General features: G+C 33.3%; 3 protein-coding genes and 1 long non-coding RNA gene across 7 annotated transcripts; 1 reads left to right on the top strand and 3 right to left on the bottom strand.

Moving 5' to 3' along the window:
* Positions 1-2,373: 2,373 nt before the first annotated feature.
* On the bottom strand, positions 2,374-9,339 carry LOC117228243 (uncharacterized). The gene is given in 19 exon segments (XM_076522444.1): positions 2,374-2,684; positions 2,749-2,875; positions 3,186-3,337; positions 3,416-3,792; positions 3,877-3,976; positions 3,979-4,034; positions 4,037-4,118; positions 4,524-4,607; positions 4,669-4,713; positions 4,791-5,084; positions 5,158-5,561; positions 5,633-5,768; positions 5,848-6,222; positions 6,300-6,723; positions 6,834-7,035; positions 7,101-7,531; positions 7,606-8,227; positions 8,336-8,840; positions 9,164-9,339. Coding segments are annotated over 18 exon segments (4,479 nt in total). The 5' UTR covers positions 9,164-9,339; the 3' UTR covers positions 2,374-2,621.
* Positions 9,340-11,727: 2,388 nt separating this feature from the next.
* LOC143259548 (SET domain-containing protein SmydA-8-like) lies at positions 11,728-14,986 on the bottom strand. 2 transcript variants are annotated; one of them, XR_013033551.1, is made up of 3 exons: positions 13,760-14,986; positions 12,222-12,337; positions 11,728-12,063 (listed from the first exon to the last, which is right to left on the bottom strand). XR_013033551.1 is itself a non-coding variant. In XM_076522443.1 (3 exons), exons 2-3 carry the CDS (start codon positions 14,045-14,047, stop codon positions 12,290-12,292), a joined length of 336 nt encoding a protein of 111 aa, XP_076378558.1. In that variant the 5' UTR covers positions 14,048-14,319; positions 14,601-14,986; the 3' UTR covers positions 11,728-12,289. The 2 variants fall into 2 exon arrangements, 1 of the variants encoding a protein (XP_076378558.1); XM_076522443.1 differs by having other exon boundaries at positions 11,728-12,337; positions 13,760-14,319; positions 14,601-14,986.
* A 2,686-nt stretch (positions 14,987-17,672) lies between these two features.
* LOC143259550 (uncharacterized) lies at positions 17,673-18,426 on the bottom strand. The gene is made up of 2 exons (XR_013033553.1): positions 18,289-18,426; positions 17,673-18,208 (listed from the first exon to the last, which is right to left on the bottom strand). It is a non-coding gene; the product is annotated as an uncharacterized LOC143259550 (long non-coding RNA).
* A 75-nt stretch (positions 18,427-18,501) lies between these two features.
* On the top strand, positions 18,502-21,063 carry LOC143259547 (kinesin-like protein KIF20A). Of its 3 annotated transcripts, XM_076522442.1 has the most exons (5): positions 19,556-19,746; positions 19,826-19,961; positions 20,033-20,436; positions 20,510-20,823; positions 20,907-21,063. In XM_076522442.1, exons 1-4 carry the CDS (start codon positions 19,687-19,689, stop codon positions 20,531-20,533), a joined length of 624 nt encoding a protein of 207 aa, XP_076378557.1. In that variant the 5' UTR covers positions 19,556-19,686; the 3' UTR covers positions 20,534-20,823; positions 20,907-21,063. The 3 variants fall into 3 exon arrangements, with proteins under 3 accessions (XP_076378556.1, XP_076378555.1, XP_076378557.1); XM_076522441.1 differs by lacking the exons at positions 20,033-20,436; positions 20,510-20,823; positions 20,907-21,063 and adding exons at positions 18,502-18,838; positions 18,974-19,284 and having other exon boundaries at positions 19,372-19,746; positions 19,826-19,908; XM_076522440.1 differs by lacking the exons at positions 20,033-20,436; positions 20,510-20,823; positions 20,907-21,063 and adding exons at positions 18,502-18,865; positions 18,974-19,284 and having other exon boundaries at positions 19,372-19,746; positions 19,826-19,908.
* The last annotated feature ends 554 nt before the right edge of the window (positions 21,064-21,617 follow it).

Below are 21,617 nucleotides of genomic sequence, written 5' to 3'. Positions count from 1 at the left end.
GTATTTAAATCGCGACGGAATGAGGCGAAAAGTGGGCCGATACGAATGACGAACAGGAGAATCCCAAAACGCCGGGATCACATATTTCGTATCATTCAAGTTAATAGATCCGACGATTGCGTGATCATTCTTTATCATTTCTCGGAGAAAGAATGCTTTGTAAAAAGATCCGCCAAACCGAAGCGACGATATCTGCCCGCTGTATTTGTTATGGAGAAACTTCGATCGACTTCGTGGCACGCCATGGGCTTTGGCCCTGTCTCCTTCAATCCTCCGCTGTCCTCGGTTTCACGTGAATTCAAAAAGCAACTCATGTAATAGTAGTTTGACCTATATAGCGGCTGGGTTATTTACAGAGACAAAAAGGAAAGAGAGAAAACACACGGCACTTTGTGCAATCGAAATTTCGTTTAACATTTCTCTCTCCGTTTCTGGTCCAGACCATGGGAACGGTGAAATGAAAAAGAGCCGCGGATTGCATTTGAATTTCTACCGCGATTTTGAAACGATGGCTATACGATGTTAAGGTGCTATAAGATGTTAAGGTGCTATACGATGGCAAAGTCAATATTTACATTAAGTAGAAACATCCGTCAATATCTAGACACGGCTGTTGCCAGAGCATCTGGCAATTTACATATCCGCAAACGAGACCCTCGAGCGCAAAAATACTGCGCGATTCACACTTTCTCATCGAGTATATCCACCCACCGGGTCGAACGAGGTTTTTGCTTTCACTAAATAGACAAAGGTTCAAAATAAATGAAATAATAAAAAAGAAAAACGGAAGGAAATAAATAAAAGAAAAGACAAAACAGATATCTGATAAAAAAGGAAACGAAAATTATTTATGATTCAACCGAATAGACAATACCGGAATAGTTTGTTCGGATAAATGGACAGAATAGCTTTCTTGAATAAATAGATGGAACAAATTGTTTGAATAAGTGGATGGAATAATTTGTTGGGACAATAAGTAATCATTATCCTAATAAAATATTGGACAGACAAGAATTTATTCGGACAATTATATTATTGTAATATTTATTTGGAACAATTCGAATAATTTCGAACTATGTCTCGGGCTTGCTAGGTCAAGTGGTTCTAGGTGGGGCCTTCTCGACCGATTTGCTCCGTCGTCATCGCAATGGTTGAACATAGTCAAGGTACGGGCCACCATCTGCGTAGGATGGGGGTGGTGATGGGATTTTGGCTGAACATTAAAGTATGGCACGAGGTTCAAACTCCAGAATTACGGGCTACGATCGAACCATAGAAGCAACAACAACCTCCTGTGTTACACAGGCACTTGTATTTAATAATAACAGCCCTTTTCAAGGTCTCAAATTCATTCCAGAAATGATAATGTCGATGCGATAGTAAAATACCATTTTCTATGTTACCCAAAGACCCACAAACAATGTTTCATTATATTCCTAGTTTCGTTCATAACTTCGATAATTGCGAAATTATCTGTTGCTTACGAAACTACTCTCTTGGTTTCGTTTTTATACAAATTTGTAAAATACTACTATCAACACACACAAATGAAATAGAATTAAATTTCGTCTCTAAGCAATCTCATTTGAAAAAAAAAATGATCTTTTATAGAAATAAAAATTGTAAAGTCTGCACGCTCCCCAAAATCTTCCACAAACCTCCCACTGTCGATTAGTCGGGGAAAAGTCGCGGACGTGACGAACATGATCCAACCTAATTGCAACCTCTATTGCAAGCAAATGATTATACTGGTGACTAGCAATTACCCTAATCTGATTTCACGGGTCAGAAGCTGTGTGAGGATTCTCCGCCAATTTTTGAGTTATATAAAAGAGAGAAGAAACACATTTTCCAAATGGCCGAGAGAAATGGATGCAGAAAATGGTCGACATTCGCCCAAGGAAGAATACTGTTCTCTTGCGAATCTAGAAACTTCCTGAAATGTGTCAAAGATTCGTTCTTGATGGTAGCAAAGAGTGACATTTTCTTGTTACTTTAATGTTCATATTTACGTCTGCTTTTAACTGGAAAGCAAAAATTTTGTAAAACTCGAAAAACGTCGTAAATAAATAAATTCATAATTAGCGCTATTTCAGATAATTTTATAAACTTTTAATCAAGTATTTAGACCAATGAATAAAATCTATATAATCTATATAACCCATATATTTCGAGATAGTGTAGGTGGTGTAGGCTTTCAACAGTAAGTTGTTCTACTGATCATTAATAATTTTGTAACGTATTAATTATATGGTAACTGTTGATGCTGTACTTTCTTGTGCATAAACTTTTCAAGTAACGCCACGAAGCTGAAGTTACAACGTCACTGGTTAAAGTCACTCCAGAACTTAGTAGAATAAACAACAAAAGCCATGCGGTACTTAAAAAAATATACTATTTTAATATAGACAATAACTTAACGATACAAAAATACTGGTTTTAATTATTCATCTCACAGTATGCCTTAAACTACAGATAATAAAAAAGAATTCTTACAGATTGCATATCTTGCATTGTAACGTAATTTTTTACATAAAAATATCGGAGCTGTAATTACTCCGTTCCTTTATTTTTAATAGTGATCAGTTATGATAACTCATTCTTAATCGATATACAATTTATCATTTTCGCCTAGATCTTAAACTGCGAATTTTCACTTCCGTAGGTTTATCTGTTACTGCACACTAAAAAAAATAAAGAAATATTAATAATCTATAGAATTATTAAAATTATTTTACACAACATTACCTTGACTGGTTCAATATCATGAAAAGATTCATCTTCTGCTACATATAATTTCTTTTTACGAGTATTTTGTCTTCTCTCCGAAAGAGATACAATAGGAGGTGGAAGCACAGTAAGTTTACCAGTCGGTCTAAAATTAAGCAATAACATTTTACAATACTCAATTTTATTGTTCGAACTACAGTGCAAAGGGCCCATGGATTTTCAATAATAAAACGAAGCATTTTCTTATAATTATTTGCCCCTTTTGATTCATTCTGTTAAGAAGAAGAACGGCAAGGTGATGGAAGATCAAAACGAGCAAGTAGTAATAAAAATGAAAATCTAGTATAGGTATGTTTACAAAATAAATAAAATGGACCCTAGAGATAAATAAAAGAATATCCTTTTCAAAACTTCCTCATCTAGTCTAATCTATACAATAACGTTTAAGTTTATACTTGGTCTCTGAACTAGGTAGCTCGATGACGGATACATCTGATGTAGGAGAATATTTCCTTGGTGGCCGCCATGTCCTACGTTCTTTTGTTATCACTTCATCCCCTGAAGCGTCTTCACAATAGACTTTTTCTTTAGAATGATGCACAGTTGCCTATAAAAAAAGTATCATAATGAACAATTTGTTCCTAAGCCTTCAACTTCATTAAACAATTTAATAAGGAAGTGCTACTTGTTTTTGTTTCTCTAATTCCTCTTGTTGATTCCTTACTAGCGCCTCATATTTGGTGACCATCTCATCTCTGTTTTTCATAAATGCTTCCATCTCCCGTTCCTTCTCATTCAAACTATTTTTTAGTTCTTGATTCATGTTCCGTAACCTGTCATTTTCTGTTTGCCTTTCTTGAGCACTTTGTTGGAGAAGATCCAAAATTTTAGCATTCTGTTCGTTTGCTTCAACCTGTGACTCTAAGTTTTCAATATATTTCTCATTTTGAGAAAGTTTATAATTTGTATCTGCCAATTCTTTTATTGTATTTTTTATCTCTGCCTGCATCAGCTTGCCGTCTCTGTCAGCAAGATCCGTTTTTTTAAGTAGCGACTATGCTTCTGGAATCATGACGAATTTTGTTTTTCTTCACTACGGAAGTAATATTTGTAATGCTTTATACAATAACAAATTGTATATCCGACCTTGTTGAAGCGACACTATTTCAGCATCTTTTTCCTGTTCTATATCTTTCGCACTTTCCAAACAATCCTCAAAATCCAAGAGTTTATCATTATTTTCATCCACAACAACTTTTGCAGATATTCTTTCTCATCTTGACATATTTCTAACTTCTTATTAATTCTTCAATTTCTTGCTGAAATTCCGTTACGGTATCAAGTTTGTGTTCCAGTTCTATGATTTTCGCAGCATGTACGTCTAAGCACTGGAAACAAGAATATAGTGTGACAGAATAAATTATCACGTTTTAAATAATTTATTCTATGTTAACGACAAAACGTTTTAAAGAATTACAAATTCTTAGATAAAGAAAATGATCTCTTTCCTAATTTCATAAAACAAAAGTTTTCTCAATTCAAATGCTATTACAAAATTTAGAATATACTTTGAAATAAAATCAACACAAATTTGGACGATCTTTTGGTGCATAAAAGCCCGAATAAATAAATGCTTATCCAAAAATATTGCGATCCTTCTTCACTTAGTTATAATATTAACCTTTTAACTAAATCGTTTCTCACGAGTTCTAACATTAATCGACAATCTTTTAGCTAAGATTTAGTGATTCATTAATTTTTATCGTTTTTATTGTCCTATTACATCCAAATACCTTTGTCTTCATATCACTTTTCTCTATTGCTGTATGCAGATCAATCTCCAATTGACTTATACTTTCTATATGTTCATCTTTGCACTGAAATCGTAATCATTAAATATGTGTGCATAAACGATTTTATGTTTAAACCTATACTTACCTTTGAAATGAGATTGTCGAAATTAGCTTGTAAAGTATTTAATTTCTGTAATTGCAGAATAAATGTTAAAGAAGCGGTTAAAATTTGTGATACCAATTGTAAGATTATGAAATACTACATACTTTCATGCATTGATTATGATCATGCTTAGTATGTACAAGTTCTTTTTCAACTTCATTAATAAGTCGCTCATAATCCCCAATCTTTATATCTAGTGTAGCCTTAGAATGATCACTATCTTCTAATAATTCTTGATGATGCATTTCATCATCCACACCTTGAGACAGCTGCTTTTTCAACAATTCAATCGAGTTTTTATATTCTTCTAAAACAAGCTTATTTGCTATATTTTCTTCTGTCAGACTTTCTAGTTTTTGCGTCAAAGATGATACTTCTTGCTTAGACTCAACCAACACCTTAAATTGTATAGTGGTCCTATTAGAAATCTGCTAAAAACTGATATGAATATATTTCTATTAATCTACATACTTGACACTTTTCCATAAGAAGTGATTTCGTATCATCGTATTTTACCATTAGTTTGGATAATTCGTTCAAAATAAGTTCACATTCATCAAATTCGCCACTAAAACTTGTTTGAGTATCTTCTTCTTTTCTAATAGGTTGACTGCAATCACTTTGAATTTCATTTTCATTCACTTGACTTTTGCATTCAACAGAACCTTCAATCCCAAGTTTAGTATTTCTGCTATTCATTTGCAAATTGCTTATTTGATCAGATATAACCTTCAATTTCACTTTAGCTAAATCTAGTTCGTTTCTCAGGCTCTGTATCTCGGTCTTACTTTGAGTTAATTTCTCTTTTAGAGTAGAATTCTCTATTTCTACAGCAAGTGTCTTTTCTCTCATTTGGGGATCAACCTCTTCATTTCCTATTAAATTGACAATTAATTGTATGATAACTATTGTTGTTAAACACCATAAATCAAGATCTTATACCTACCTGTTTTTCGGTCATAGTTACCAGGCTCAGTAGACTTATCTAACGATTCTACCTTGTAATCGATAGAAATTTCTTTTTTGATAATAATCTCTTGATGTTCGTCATCTTTTGGAGAATCATGAGATGTTTCTGAAACCTATTATGTAACAATTTACAATGTAAGTTTTGATTCATAAAATTATTTATATATTATATAAAGTTAAAATTTGGCATACATCATTTTTACATGTTGAGTCTTGAGTGGAATCTTTAATCAAAACTGCTTTTTTCAACATTTGCTCTTCATTTAATAGTTCTAATTTCTCACATCCCAATTTATTTATTATCTGGAGCATATTTTGCATTTTGCGCTCGTAATCCAGCAATTTCTTATTTTGATTTTCTAATTCTTCATCTAATGCCTCTTTTTCTTTACACTCCTTTGTGAGGCAAATATTAATATTTACAAGATCAGCTTCTAAGTCATCTATTGTCTCCTGCTTTTCTAATAATTCTACTTCCTGCTCCTTAATAGTATATTCTTTCTCCCTTATTTCCGTAGTAATAGTAATATACTCTTCCTTTGCTTCATTTAAAAATAGTTTTAATTTCTGAAATAACGTCAATAGAATATAAAATGGAGTATTTGTTTACAATCATAAAAAATAATAAATAATCATGTATGCACCTTCACTTGATCCTCTTTAGCAAACAGTTGAGACTTTAATTCTTCTATGTAACATGTTGCCTCTTCACCAGTACAAACATCTTTCTGAGCTGCACTCAACAAATCTTTCATATTGTTCAAATCTTTTTTTATTAAGTCTAGTTCGAAAGATAACTTATTCTTTTCGATTGCCAAAGTTTGATTCGATTCTTTAACTTGCTTCACGTTACTTTTAAGTAGCACAAGCTTTGATGTTAATTGTGAGTTTTGAATCTCCAACTCTTCAATGTTTTTTCTGTCATCAGCATTGTCGTCTAGAATAGACGAACGTTTTCTCTTGTCACAGTTAAGTTCATCCAATCTTTGTTTATAGAAATCTTCAATTTGTTTCACAGACCATTGAAGAATATCTTCATGTCGTTCCTCTACATCGTTTATATGACTCCTGGATCACAATTGATGGTGTAATTTTTAAAATACAATGATTATACTAATGAATTATACAACTTAACAAGACAAATTATTCTCGATGAATTGTTAAAACTAGTAACATACTTCCATTCAGTTTCAAGGTTTTTCATCATAGCCGTATAAGTATCCGCCATTTCTTGACGAATCTCTAGATCGCGACTTAATGCAGAACTTTTCAATAATTTTATTTCGTCTTTTAGATTTTTATTTTCACAAAGTAACTCATCGTAATCTTCAACGTGAACATAATCAGGTATAGCATGATTATCTCCACCATTATGCAACTCTGCCAAGATATGTAAAAGTATAAATCAATTGGAAACATATAAGCAATTTTTAAAAATGCTGTACCTTCACTTTCTAATTCTGTAGTATCCCAATCAATTGCTGTTTTTATACTTTCTCTAACTATTTGTGAAAATCTCGACTTTTTCTTATGTACTTTTTGTTTCTGTTCTAAAACTATTTTCTTTGCAATAGCAGCAAAATTCAAAACATTTCGTGTTTCTGTATACAAATTTGGTAAAGGATTGATATTCACTATCAATGCCATACGTTCTCTACCAGAAAGTGCTTTTTGAAACAGTCTTGTTAGTTTTGACTCCCTGAATGGACCAACATGTTCCAGTTTTTGTTTAAATAGCTGCCCGTCATGAATTGTTTTTAAACATTTTCCTAATACCAACAGACTTGTATTGATATTTTGTGCTTCTTTCAATCTATCCCCAATATTCAATGTTTTTTTCAAGCGTTCCGAACCAGCCAAATCGCAGAAAGCAAATCTGTAATATTTATAAAAATTATTAGATATACTCTTAGCTAAACATTATATTTAATAAGAAATACTATTGCTTACGTGCTAACTTCAACAGCATTTGGTTCATTCTCAACATAATACTTCAATAATTTGATAGTAAATATGCAATGTGATCTAGAACTTCTTGCATTTAGAGCTGTTGCAGCTACTTTTAAATTATACTGACCAGCCATTAAAACCTGGTAAGCCTCGGAACCAGAATTGACACATACAGTTTTCAGTCCTTTGATAAAAGCTGTACCTTGTGTATCAGTAACTAATTTCAACGGAGTTCTCCTTTTCTGAGTCTCATTCGACAAAAGATCGTAGACAATTTCATTATAAATTTCTGCAAAAGACACCCAAACTGAGTAATGTGCGTCAATGCATTGACTTGGTCTGATTGGTGACTCCTCTTGTAATAAATTTTGCATTTCTGTGTAAGCATTAATATAGTGTTGTTTATCCATCGAAGCAAACGTTAGCAATTTCGTTTTCATTTCTAATTCTTGAGCACGTTCGAGAGGACCCAAACTAACAACATCACAATGATTCACTGGTTTGTAAGGAGGAGACGGTTTTGAAGTAATATTAGAGAAAACAAATTCTAAGCATCTGGGTATAATACCAGGAGACGTAATACTCCCTTGTAGAGTAAATGATTTTCCTGAACTTGTTGTGCCTATAAAAGTTATAATACTTGTGTAATAATCAATAATAGAAGTAATCAAGATGTTGGTTTCATTTCTTGAAATATAAACAATATTTATAAGATATCTTATATCTTTACCATAAGTCATGATAGTTGAATTCTGACCAGCTAAAAAATCTACCATTTGCTGTTTAACAGCTTGTTCAAACAGTTCCAATTGATTAATCTCTGGTCCGAATGTACGAGTAAATGTAAATTTTCTTTGTACAATATCATTACTATTAGATCTTTTCAAAAAACTACTAGTATTATCCAGAGTAGGGAGTTTTGTCAGCAGTGTAGTGGAATTCAGAATTTTATATGACTGCTCTAGCTCCTGTGTTAATTTCATCTGTTTGGGAAATGGTTTCAATCGTAAATAGACTTTAATAGTCTGAAAACTCTTTGACTCTGAATTTGTCTCTTCTATAGAGTTACATTCTTCGATATCATAAACAGACATCAAATTCTTTTTTGTATCTTCTGAAATATATGGTCTTTGTCCATAGGCCAAGATGCTAGGGTCTCTTCCAAATAAATATGATACTTCAGCTTGTGAATTTAGATCACAAGATGGACTAATGGGATCTAATGTATCATTCATCTATGATTAAAAAAATTATTAATTTGTGATTAACTGACGTTAGTATTTTATTGTTGATGGGATAAAATTAAATTAATTGTTTAAACATTAATTGAATGAATAATTATCTACTATAATACTCTCCATTGAACCTAGTCGATTAAATTTTTCAAGATGTTAGACTTTTTTAATCAATTGTATGTAATGTAACTTTCTGTAACTTTTTTTAATGGATTAATATTCAAAAATAGTGCAAAAATAATTTATAATTTGTTTCTAAGTAAGAGTTGTAATGTAAATAATTAACCATTTAATAGTATACTTTGTATAATACTTATTCTTACAATTATAAAATCACAAAAACGCTCTTAAAATTATACAAAATCTTTAACAATTAATACAAAATAGTAATTCACACACGCTTCTTTGTTAATTTGCTCACGATTCGCACAAACAGTTAATGTTTCATTTTGAAATTTTCAATAGATATATATATATGAACACATGTGGCGTCACCATTTACGGTGGGCCCAGAACGAAATGCTCCATTCTTTTCCCTCATGCTCTTCTTTATCTACAGAACCAGCATATGGTACATATGGTAACAAAAAACGAGTAGACTATCTGAAATATTATTAAGGTTATTAATTGATATTTTTGTAATGTCTACAAACTTAGTTGGGGACGGATCTATAGATAAAGAAGATCGGGGAGGAAAAGAAAGGAGCATTTCGTTCTGGGCAAGCCGGACGTGGTGACGCCACATGTATAAATATAATGTACATTAAAAATCTCAAAGCGGAACACTAATCGTTTGTGCGAATCAAAATCATAACGAGAAAAAACCGTATGTGAATTATTTTATTTTATATTAATAGTTAAAGAGTTTGTATAATTTTATAAGCATTTGTGTAATTTTATAATCGTAACTGGCACAAATGTGTACGTATGATTAAGAATAAGTATTATATAAAAAGTACTATTAAACGGTTAATTATTTACATTGGAACTTTTACTTAGAAACAAATTATAAATTATTCTTGTTCTAGGTTGGAACATTGATTGATTAAAAAAGTGAATCATCGAAAATCATGAACATTTTAATTCATTAGAAGATTGAAGAAAATTATAGTAGTTGAAATAAGGGAATTATAGTTTATTCAATTGATATTTAAACAATTAATTTAATTTGATTCAGTTAACAATTGTTTGAAATTCAAATCGTTCTTTTAAAAACGTAATCGCGATCGATCACTCAGTTTTTGCTCGTGTTACCTGGGTCGGTAATATACACAAAACAGCCGCCTGTTTATATATCATTTATTTAATTCATTTCAAATAATAGCAAAATTAAAAAAAAGCATTTTAGTCGTTGTGTAGTATATTAGCCCCTCTATCATGTAAACAAAATTCAAGTCATTTAGTGCAGTTTTAAAAAAGTTATTGCGTTTCAAAAAGTATGCGAATACTTTTTTTACCCACTGTATGTACCAGTCTGAAGGTCGACAATACTAACTTGATAACTGGGATCTCTTTAACTCTCCATCCTTCTCTTTTGAACGTTTTTTGAACGCGATCGAGATACCAACTTCCTAATTATTAGGCATCTCATGAATAAGTAGCTTTATTAATGCTTATGATTATTAATGGCTTTTAGCATTTGTCTAAAAATTACGTAAACTTTGCTTTTAATAGAAGTGTCGATTTTTCCCGATTCCTTTTAGAGAATATCGATTATAGAAATTCGATATTTTTAACTCTGATAATTTGGTAATTATTTAGATTAGGAAATATGCATATTTTATGTCAATTATATTTTTGCACATGCAGTAAATTCACACTAATGGCAGCTTACTTTGTCCATATGCTATTCCTATGCTATTCTCTACAGGGTGTTCCACAATTATTTTAACAGCCAAAGATGAGGGGTAGCTGAGGTCATTTGAAGTAACTTTTTCCTTTGCGAAAATGCAATCCGCGGCTTTGTTTACGAGTTATTAACGAAAAACACTGACCAATGAGAGGTGACGGCGCGAAGTTCGAGAGCCTGCAGCACGAGGCTTTGACAGATGGTCGGGACGGACTCACCTCTACTTTAGAACGTCTGAAGAATATTTACTAATTTTTCGGACCCGAAATAATATGTAGTTTAACCGTGACAGCCGTTTTAATTTTCTGGTGTGCATGACACCTCATATGTACCATATGAAATTTTTATGCAAGGTGTACAGTGGAGATTAACAAAGTTCGTAAATGATATTTTAATTTAAATAATTCCGTGTCCGAACAGAATTCAACGAATGATTCGCAAAGCTGATTTAATAATAAATAATCGCGTTAAGGGACTTAAAGGATTTGTTTATTAGAGAAATATGAAAAATATTATCAATAAGAAATATCGTATACACACGAGGTGTCATGCATACTAGAAAATTAAAACGGCTGTCATGGTTAAATTACTTATTATTTCAAGTTTGAAAAAATAGTAAATATCCTTCAGACATCCTGAAATAAGAATGAATATGATCGACGATTAATATGGAAAATAAATCTTAAAAACAGTTTTTGATTTTGTTACGTGCTGAGAGCCAGGCAGCTTTGCGAGGCCGGAGGTTGGATACCATCTTGGAATTTTGATAAGGAACTTGTGTGGACTAGTCGATGCTTCTTTCATCAACGGGTCGCCACTAGGTAATCAGGATATGTTTCGTGGATTAGCCGAAGCTTCTTTCATCAATGGGTTACCACTAGGTAAGAGGAATGGATTGATGGAAATTAGAGTTTGGGTGCTCCGTTTCTTTTACAAAGAAGAAATGAAGATACACCTTGAGCGGTAAAGGGTCTCCGTGGGTTTGTACCAACTACTACTTTGAATCAGGAAATGGAATAATTGAATTTGACAACTTGATTGACTGGTAAAAGATAGTATATTACAAACTCTCAGTCTAATACAATTGTATGTGTATGTGTGTATCGCAGATTCTAGATCGTGATCCTAGTTTGTCGCACTGGTTAGGCGAAGGTTTACACCTTGTAATATTCAGAAGAGAATCAGACTCAATCTCGCTAGCGTTTCTTCGCCATTAACTGACTCGAAACTAATTTTCTTGAAAAACAGTAGTGGGGGTGTCCATATATGCCCCGTTTCCAAAAGGTTCGTCATCGCACCCCTTGGAAGGTACTTGACTCACGATATAGTACATACAAAGCGGAGCCCGTCGGTTGGCGCCAGCCTGGCGTACGCCTTCAGGAAGGAGTAAGAAAAGACGCGTCGGAAAATTCTCCGTACGTTACAATTTAATTGTCAAAATTTTATTAAGGTATAAGAAATCATGATTTTCGCGAACGTTTTTACGTACTTTGTATATCACTAATATCCATGGGAAGATGATGTCAACATACCTGATTTTCAAAAGTTTTGCGCTTCGAATGTTCTCAATGTTCGAATCAAGCTATTTCTGCGAATGTTCCTATTCAAAGATGCGCTTGGTCAAGTCAAAGCAGCGCACATCGCTGAGCTATATGGAAAAAATTGATTAAAAGTTCTTACTCCGAAATGAGATCGTTATGAGAATGGGTATGAAATTGGTAATTTGTTCTACTTTCCCGATATCTCTGAGCTAATTGTAATTAGTAGACTCCAGATTTTTATGCAAAATAAGAATTCCATCCATTAATTGCATGGTGGAAGAGTAACGTAAAATTTCCATTACTTTCCTTAATAACTTCAATGAGCTAAGAATAATGCAACGATGTTTCGAAATTTTTTAAATGTTTTTTTCTATTTTGCAATTGATCCATTCATTTTTAACAAAAAAGCATAAAATCCGTCTATGTATAAAATCCACAAAGTAAAACGCCGAATGAAAATTCCGTCTACGATTGGACAATTTTTGGTCAGACATTAGTTTCTTTTAAACAACTATTATCCATTTTTTTATATAGGTTAAATCATCGAAAAATGAATACGTAACCTCATCTTACAATTAGACAAATTGAAAAGTTATTTTAAATGACTTCAGGAACCCCTTATTTGCCAATTTTGAATAACCTTTAGGACACCCTGTATACTTTCTCTAGAAGTAGAATATAATAGGAATTTAATACAATATAAATATAAATAATAATACAAATAATATAAATATATAATATAATATAAATATATAAATATATGTATATGTAAAATATAATAAAAATTTACATAATATCCAATATCAGAATCATCCGTCATTTAAATACTTTTCACCTGTAATCGGCTCAATCAAAGTCGAATCATACACAAAACGATTTATTGTACAAATCAATAAAGTTGATATCTGGCACTTTATCTAAGTAACTGTTCTATTATCCGAACATTTACGTCACTCTGCTTAGCTCGGATAATCGAGGTTCTACTGTATTCAGAAGTCACTTAATTATTGTCACTTCGTCGATGTTGCAGGATTCGATCGCCGAGCTCTGCTACATACCCGATACTTATCAATGTATGGATGTTATAAGAATATATTCTATGAAAAAAGCCAAACCCAGCACATATAAAAAGTTCATGAAGCTCCAGAGTCATAGCGATCAAGAAATAATAAAGAATTTGTCCTCATTTTAGTTTACTTTTATTGTGTCGATTATTTATCATTGAATAATAGATTACTATTATATTATTATTATTATTATTATATTATTATTATTATTATTATATTATTATTATATAATAATATATAATATATATATATATATATATTATTATACATTTATTTATATATTATATAATTAATATTATATTATATTACTACTATTATATTATTACTATTATATTTAATTAGTATTATTATTATTATTATTCCAATCTATTGATAAATGGGTCACTTGAAGAACCGCTACAAACTTTCGGAACAATCCAATAACAGTGTGCCAGAATTTGAGTTCTTTAATATAATAGTCACCTTTCCATAACATCGAGTAGCAATGAAATGGCATTCCGGTCCATGGTCTATGCAGGTGGCACAAAGAGGCCATGAGCATCTCGCGCAAGGTACAGCAGTTTCTTCCTTCAGCGCCAAGTTGCACCCCAGACATATGGGAACGGGAGTCCAACCGGAGCCAGAGAACAATGGTGGCTCTCTGATAATGGTTTCTCCAACAGCGAGGTCCCTTGTGGCGATATAGTGACGGCCCACGACCTCGTCCTCTACTACCTTTGAAATCAAATTTTCTGATCGATTACCAAGCATCGACAACACTTTCGATTTATGGGGGCAGAACGACTTGACGCGTCGAAAATCTTATCGATACGTTGGAGGACAATAAAACAATGACTACATATTTCATTTGATCATAAGTTTTTGTGGTTTATTTCACTGCATTTTTAAGTAAAAAGAAAATCAATAGTAGAAAATGAAAAGAAAATTAAAGAGCTCTCATTGTATTTTCCGACAGCATTCTTGTACATGAATTTTTGTTGCAGTGCTTGTCGGTGTGGACGATTCAGGCCAAACCGAACTAGCTGTAATCAAAAAAGGAACAAGATTTTGAAAATGCATGGAATTATTTAGGGATTGACGATTACAAGGTTTCAATTTTTTTGAAAATTATAAGAACGACAACTATTTGTTGCTGAATTATCGAATTTTTATCAAAAACTTTCGACGATTTTTATTTCTACTTTTCGAAATTGTTAACAATTGAAACAAATGAGTTCGTCGATCTTTAATAAATGTTATACTAAAGATACATACCAAGTGACAGAGTACGATACGTTATTTTTCATATGTATCTTTTACTTACCATTAGACAACCATTCCTGCTTCGTGCATATGATCATTTGCTTTAATTTAAGGCAGTTTTACACTTTATAATACTGCTTGTAAAGAGCGGCACAAGTCCAATTATTTTGTATCCATCGCTCGCACTCATAGTTGGTAACGAAAGTATTCCACTAGTATAACTTTGACTTCTACGTCATGTGTTTAAAATAAATATACAATGAAGGGAAAAGATCCTTTACGGTATATTACAGTAGAGCTTACAAATAACAAAATACGAAAAACTTTCGACTTAGTATAAAACGTTGCCTACATAATTTAAACAAAATATAAAAAAAAAACATAGAATTTTCACGGCGCACAAGTATTTGAATGCCCTATAAAATTAAGTTGAAAAGTTACAAAAATAATTTTTCTAAAATTCTTGTTACGAATTTTATACCTCAATTATTTAACGATACGTTTCCAAGAAGTTTGACATTTCAAAAATTATTACTTATTTACAATCGATGTCGTTACATATCTCTTTTTTTCACGATTTTATGATTTGTTTATAATATGTATGTTCTGTTGTTACTACTTGTACGATCGAATTCACATTCTGGGGATGAGCAGACACGTGTAAGTATGATTTGTTATCTTAATTCGTTAATACATCCGAAGAAATTTGTAAAATTGGAGCAGCAGATACGATGTACAGCAGATACAGTCTGCTACCAAAAAATAGCACACGTTAAAATTAATCCTCAGACGACAGACCATTTTCACAACTGTAGTATCAACGATGTTTATAACAATTCTGAGAGCTCCGTTCAGCAACTTTTCACAACATATTTTCGAAAATATTTCTTACAGATTTATTGGCTTTCCTGTTGTTCATAATGCAACAGCAATTTATTTAATTTAATTGTCGAAGATTGAGCTAGTCACCATTATGCGAGGGTTAATGTAAATTTTATTTATTTAAGATTACAACCATGGTTCTCTTTCTAGGCAAACTTGCAAAATACCGTTATAAACATACATAAATAAAATAAAAATTGAATTTCGTCGGTCTAAACAATTTTATTTGAAAAAAAAAAGAAAATCTTTGTGGACATATAGTTCGACAAAATAATTGCACGTTTAACTAAAAATTATGTATGACAATAAATCGGCGAATGTTATGTGAAGGGATCAATGACCGGAGCAAGCTGATCATATGGTCGAAGCAGGTCATCTTCGAAAAACCTGAAACGTAAACACACCGAATAGGAGCAATGAACTGGGAAGGCCAAAGCCTTCCGAATTGTTGTCAAGACGGAAGGTGCGTATAAAAATGACGAACGTTGAACTGCGACAAAGAGTTTTTAACGTCTTTTACGAAATAGCGATACGATGCAACGATAAAGCGATACACCAATAGAGCGATATACCACCCATAAAAACGATCTAGCGATTTGTGCGACCATAAAGTGTTTGCAATTCTTATCCATTTTCAGTAATACATTTTTATTGAAATATTACCAGTTGTGCATCACGCTCCCGCACCCTACTCCTACAGATATTTAATGCTTAACACTCGAACTGCGAGGCCCGGATCCATTTGGACCCGGAGTAAATATTGTTATTTGACAAGTTTATATTTATATATATATATATATAAAGTTTTATTTAATAGTTTCTGGAAATTGTTTGACATTTTCACGTAGTTTATTACGATTCATAGGTACAGTAACGTTTCTGGAAGAGGTGCCTTGAAAAACATGATGACAGAAATTCGTGAATAATATTATAAATAATCCTATAAAATGATAGTTATATTTTTGTCAATCATCTATGTTGAGGACTCATCAGATGGATGACGGAGATCCTCTGAATATTGCACTTGGTGCCGACTATCTCGAAGGACCACCCACTGTAGTGGGACTATTTGTAACGCGCAACCTAACCGTTACGCGTATCTCTCTATGTGTTCTGTTCTGTTCTGTCTTGTCTGTGCTTTCTGTCTGTCTGTCTGTCTTCTGTGCTTTCTGTCTATCTGAAGTTGTCTGTCTGTACTTTCTAAGAATGTTCTGTCTGTCTGTACTTTTGAGAATGTTCTGTGCGTCTAAGAGTGTTCTGGTCTTCTGTACTCTAAGAATGTTCTGTCTATCTGCTGAGAATGTTCTGTCTGTACTGTTGAGAATGTTCTGTCTATCTGCTGAGACTGTTCTGTGCGTCTAAGAGTGTTCTGGTCTGTCTGTACTTTAAGAATGTTCTGTGCGTCTAAGAGTGTTCTGGTCTTCTGTACTCTAAGAATGTTCTGTCTATCTGCTGAGAATGTTCTGTCTATCTGCTGAGAATGTTCTGTCTATCTGCTGAGAATGTTCTGTACTTTCTGTTGAGAATGTTCTGTGCTCTAGAGGACCGGAGTCATGTCTCATATCACCTCGGCCCTCCCTACTTCTCTTGACCTAGGGTGGGCGGCAAGGAATTACGGTCCAATCACTGCAATCCCAAATCCAGCGAGACTGCCCCAAAACGGTGGGCCGGGAGTTAGGAGGGAGAGTGACAAAATAACTCCTGCGAGACATCCCGCGCTGATGGGCCTACGTGCCCGAACAATGCCAGACCCAACCGTCATTGACTGGACCGTAATCAAGGACCAGGAGACGTTATGACGGTGCCACATGTGCCCGGGAACGGCCCGGGACAGACCCATACCGTCCGGGTACCCAAGCACATGGCCCCTGCCATAAATCCTGGCCACTTGGCCCTAACAATCTACGTCAGCAAATAAATAGTGTGCACTCGATCGTAATGAAACTATTTCATTGTCTCAATGATAATCACTTCTACTTTTTAAAGAAATACTCTACAATTAAAAATCTACTTCGAAAATATAGTACCGAAATTTCGAATATATAATACCGAAATTCCTAAAATACGTCAACAATATTTATTCAAAGATAGCAGTTTTGAAATTATTCTTCTATGATGTTTTCAGTTATTTACCCAGAAAATAAACGTCTTACGTTAACGATACTATTATCGGTCACTTATAAACAAAATGAATTTACATTGTCGGTAAAGGTAGGTACATGGTACATTGAAAAGTTAAAGGATAAAAAAGTCTTATTTGCAATACTTTATTATCTAAAAACACACAATTCGAGTCATTTAGTTTAGTTTTAAAATAGTTATGGCGTTTTAAAGGTGTACGATCACTTTATTGGCCACCGTACTTGTCGCCTAGGCCGTCCTTTCAATAATCCCAATATCAAATCCGTTATCTATTTTCCAGTGTCTCCCATGCAGCACTGTTCGTTAGGGCATTGCTCTCGTTCACTATATCGAACGTTCGACGCTGCCTAGTCTTCCCAATATTAAAAAATCTCATTCCTTGTTCCTACTTGATGGTCCATGATATAATTTGTAATACCCCTCTGCGCTTGCAACTGTCGTTATAGCTTTGCAATTTTGGTAGATCGCTCAATCATACCATCAGAGCGCTTCACGATACATATTCTTCGGTTCATTTCTACATTATGCTATTCTCATCTTTATTGGCTTGTTATTTCTTCACGTGTATTTCTCCTCTGTTTACTTAAAGATATTTCGTTATCTCATTTTTCATATAGTCCACTTTACCACTCTATCGATCCTTTCCTTAACAACAATAAAACGTTAACGTAAGTTAATTACAAATTAATATAATGAATTATTTAATGTATAATATTAATTATTACCCGCATTAAGTATTATCAAACTATGTTCTGAAGTATTATAGATTAATATGATAATGATCATAACTAATATTTTTTTAATCATTATACATAGATGGGTGATACATTAGATTCCATTAGACCATCTTGTAATCTAAATCCACAAGATGAAGAGACCCAAGTATCTTAGTCTGTGGACAAAGACCATGTATTTCAGAAGACACAAAAAAGAATTTGATGTCTGTTTATGAGATTGAAGAATCTAATTTTTTAGAAGAGACAAATTCAGAGTCAAAGAGTTTTCAGACCATTAAAGGCTATTTACGATTGAAACCATTTCCCAAACAGATGAAACTAACACAGGAGCTAGAGCAGTCATATAAAATTCTGAATTCCAGTACACTGCTGACAAAACTCCCTACTCTGGATAATACTAGTAGTTTTTTGAAAAGATCTAATAGTAATGATATTGTACAAAGAAAATTTACATTTACTCGTACATTTGGACCAGAGATTAATCAATTGGAACTGTTTGAACAAGCTGTTAAACAGCAAATGGTGGATTTTTTAGCTGGTCAGTATTCAACTATCATGACTTATGGTAAAGATATAAGATATCTTATAAATATTGTTTATATTTCAAGAAATGAAACCAACATCTTGATTACTTCTATTATTGATTATTACACAAGTATTATAACTTTTATAGGCACAACAAGTTCAGGGAAATCATTTACTCTACAAGGGAGTATTACGTCTCCTGGTATTATACCCAGATGCTTAGAATTTGTTTTCTCTAATATTACTTCAAAACCGTCTCCTCCTTACAAACCAGTGAATCATTGTGATGTTGTTAGTTTGGGTCCTCTCGAACGTGCTCAAGAATTAGAAATGAAAACGAAATTGCAAACGTTTGCTTTGTTGAGTGCAGCTCAGAAAGATGTTTGCACTGGTAAGGAAGCAACATTTTACGTAGAAGAATTAAAGTCTCAACTGTTTGCTAAAGAAGATCAAGTGAAGGTGCATGCATCATTATTTATAATTATTTAATGTCGTTTATGATCGTAAATACATATTCCATTTTATATTCTAATGATGTTATTTCAGAAATTGAAAGTATTTTTAAATGAAGCAAAGGAAGAGTATATTACTATTACCACGGAAATAAGGGAGAAAGAATATACCATTAAGGAGCAGGAAGAAGAATTATTAGAAAAACAGGAGACAATTGATGATTTAGAAGCTGATCTTGTAAATATTAATATTTGCCTCACAAAGGAGTGTAAAGGAAAAGAGGCATTAGATGAAGAATTAGAAAATCAAAATAAGAAATTGCTGGATTACGAGCGCAAAATGCAAAATATGCTCCAGATAATAAATAAATTGGAATGTGAGAAATTAGAACTATTAAATGAAGCGTAAATGTTGAAGAAAGCAGTATCGATTAGAAATTCCACTCAAGACTCAACATGTAAAAATGATGTATGCCATATTTTAACTTTATATAATATATAAATAATTTTATGAATCAGAACTTACATTGCTAATTGTTACATAATAGGTTTCAGAAACATCTCATGATTCTCCAAAAGATGACGAACATCAAGAGATTATTATCAAAAAAGAAATTTCTATCGATTACAAGGTAGAATCGTTAGATAAGTCTACTGAGCCTGGTAACTATGACAAAAAAACAGGTAGGTATAAGATCTTGATTTATGGTGTTTAACAACAATAGTTATCATACAATTAATTGCCAATTTAATAGGAAATGAAGAGGTTGATCTCCAAATGAGAGAAAAGACACTTGCTGTAGAAATAGAGAATTCTACTCTAAAAGAGAAATTAACTCAAAGTAAGACCGAGATGCAGAGCCTGAGAGATGAACTAGACTTAACTAACGTGAAATTGAAAGTTATATCTGATCAAATAAGCAATTTGCAAATGAATAGCAGAAATACTAAATTTGGAATTGAAGGTTCTGTTGAATGCAAAAGTCAAGTGAATGAAAATGAAATTCAAAGTGATTGCAGTCAACCTATTAGAAAAGAAGAAGATACTCAAACAAGTTTTAATGGCGAATTTGATGAATATGAACTTATTTTAAACGAATTATCCAAACTAATGGTAAAATACGATGATACGAAATCACTTCTTATGGAAAAGTGTCAAGTACGTAGATTAATAAAAATATATTCATATTAGTTTTTGGTAGATTTCTAATAGGACCACTATACAATTTAAGGTGTTAATGGTTGAGTCTAAGTAATGGTTGAGTCTAAGCAAGAAGTATCATCTTTGACGCAAAAACTAGAAAGTCTGACAAAAGAAAATATAGCAAATAAGCTTGTTTTAGAAGAATATAAAAACTCGATTGAATTGTGGAAAAAGCAGCTGTCTCAAGGTGTGGATGATGAAATGCATCATCAAGAATTATTAGAAGATAGTGATCAGTCTAAGGCTACACTAGATATAAAGATTGGGGATTATGGGCGACTTATTAATGAAGTTGAAAAAGAACTTGTACATACTAAGCATGATCATAATCAATGCATGGAAGTACGTAGTATTTCATAATCTTACAATTGGTATCACAAATTTTAACCGCTTTTACTTCTTTAACATTTATTCTGCAATTACAGAAATTAAATACTTTACATGCTGATATTTCTCGACAATCTCATTTCAAAGGTAAGTATAGGTTTAAACATAAAATCGTTTATGCACACATATTTAATGATTACGATTTCAGTGCAAAGATGTGTGGCGGCGACAAGCCGGCGCCACGTCTCCGCCATGTGTTTAGTTTTAAGGCGTAAGAATGTTTGGACGAATGGGCCGGGCTGCATGCTGTGCGTTAGCGTCGAGCGAATGTCTAGACGATTGGTTTGAGTGTCGCGTAGAATGAATGCGTCTAGCCAGGACAGAGTGAAAGCGAACCGTGAGAATGAGAAAGAATGATCTGGATGGGATGCATCGGTGAGCGAATGGTTAGTTCAGTAAGATCCCTCGTCGGGAACGGTACGCGAGCGTCGCGAGTTTAGTTCCGATTGTAAATAAAGATAGTCTAATTGTAACCGGGTTCAATTCTCTCTTCCCGTCGCCGATCCCACCTCCTCATTGGTGACCCCGACGTGATCTAAAGGAAGCGAACGACACGAATTTTGCAGTCGCATTTCGTTCGTGGTTTCGTGGCAGTGGATCGGGAGTTTTCGGAAGAGAACACGGACATTCGCACGTTTATTCGGTACGATGGCATCCCCGCCCGTATCGACAGTCAGCCGCGTCGCGGTGAAAATACCGGAATTTTCGCCGACCGACCCCGAGCTGTGGTTCGCGATGGTCGAGGCGAG

The sequence above is a fragment of the Megalopta genalis genome, chromosome 5, assembly GCF_051020955.1.
Source record: "Megalopta genalis isolate 19385.01 chromosome 5, iyMegGena1_principal, whole genome shotgun sequence".
NCBI lineage: Eukaryota > Metazoa > Arthropoda > Insecta > Hymenoptera > Halictidae > Megalopta > Megalopta genalis.
The sequence above is the reverse complement of the archived record's forward strand: the minus strand, read 5'-3'. Positions and strand labels throughout refer to the sequence as shown.

Bases quoted from the DNA above. Each gene is read 5' to 3' on its own strand.
- LOC143259548 (XM_076522443.1), bottom strand. From the start codon at position 14,047: ATGCTTGGTAATCGATCAGAAAATTTGATTTCAAAGGTAGTAGAGGAC. The intron at 12,338-13,759 runs GTGACTATTATA...TTTTCCATATAG, and splicing joins CTACTCGATGTTATGGAAAG to CTCAGCGATGTGCGCTGCTT.
- LOC143259547 (XM_076522440.1), top strand. From the start codon at position 18,502: ATGTCTGTTTATGAGATTGAAGAATCTAATTTTTTAGAAGAGACAAAT. The intron at 18,866-18,973 runs GTAAAGATATAA...TAACTTTTATAG, and splicing joins TTCAACTATCATGACTTATG to GCACAACAAGTTCAGGGAAA. The intron at 19,285-19,371 runs GTGCATGCATCA...ATGTTATTTCAG, and splicing joins CTAAAGAAGATCAAGTGAAG to AAATTGAAAGTATTTTTAAA.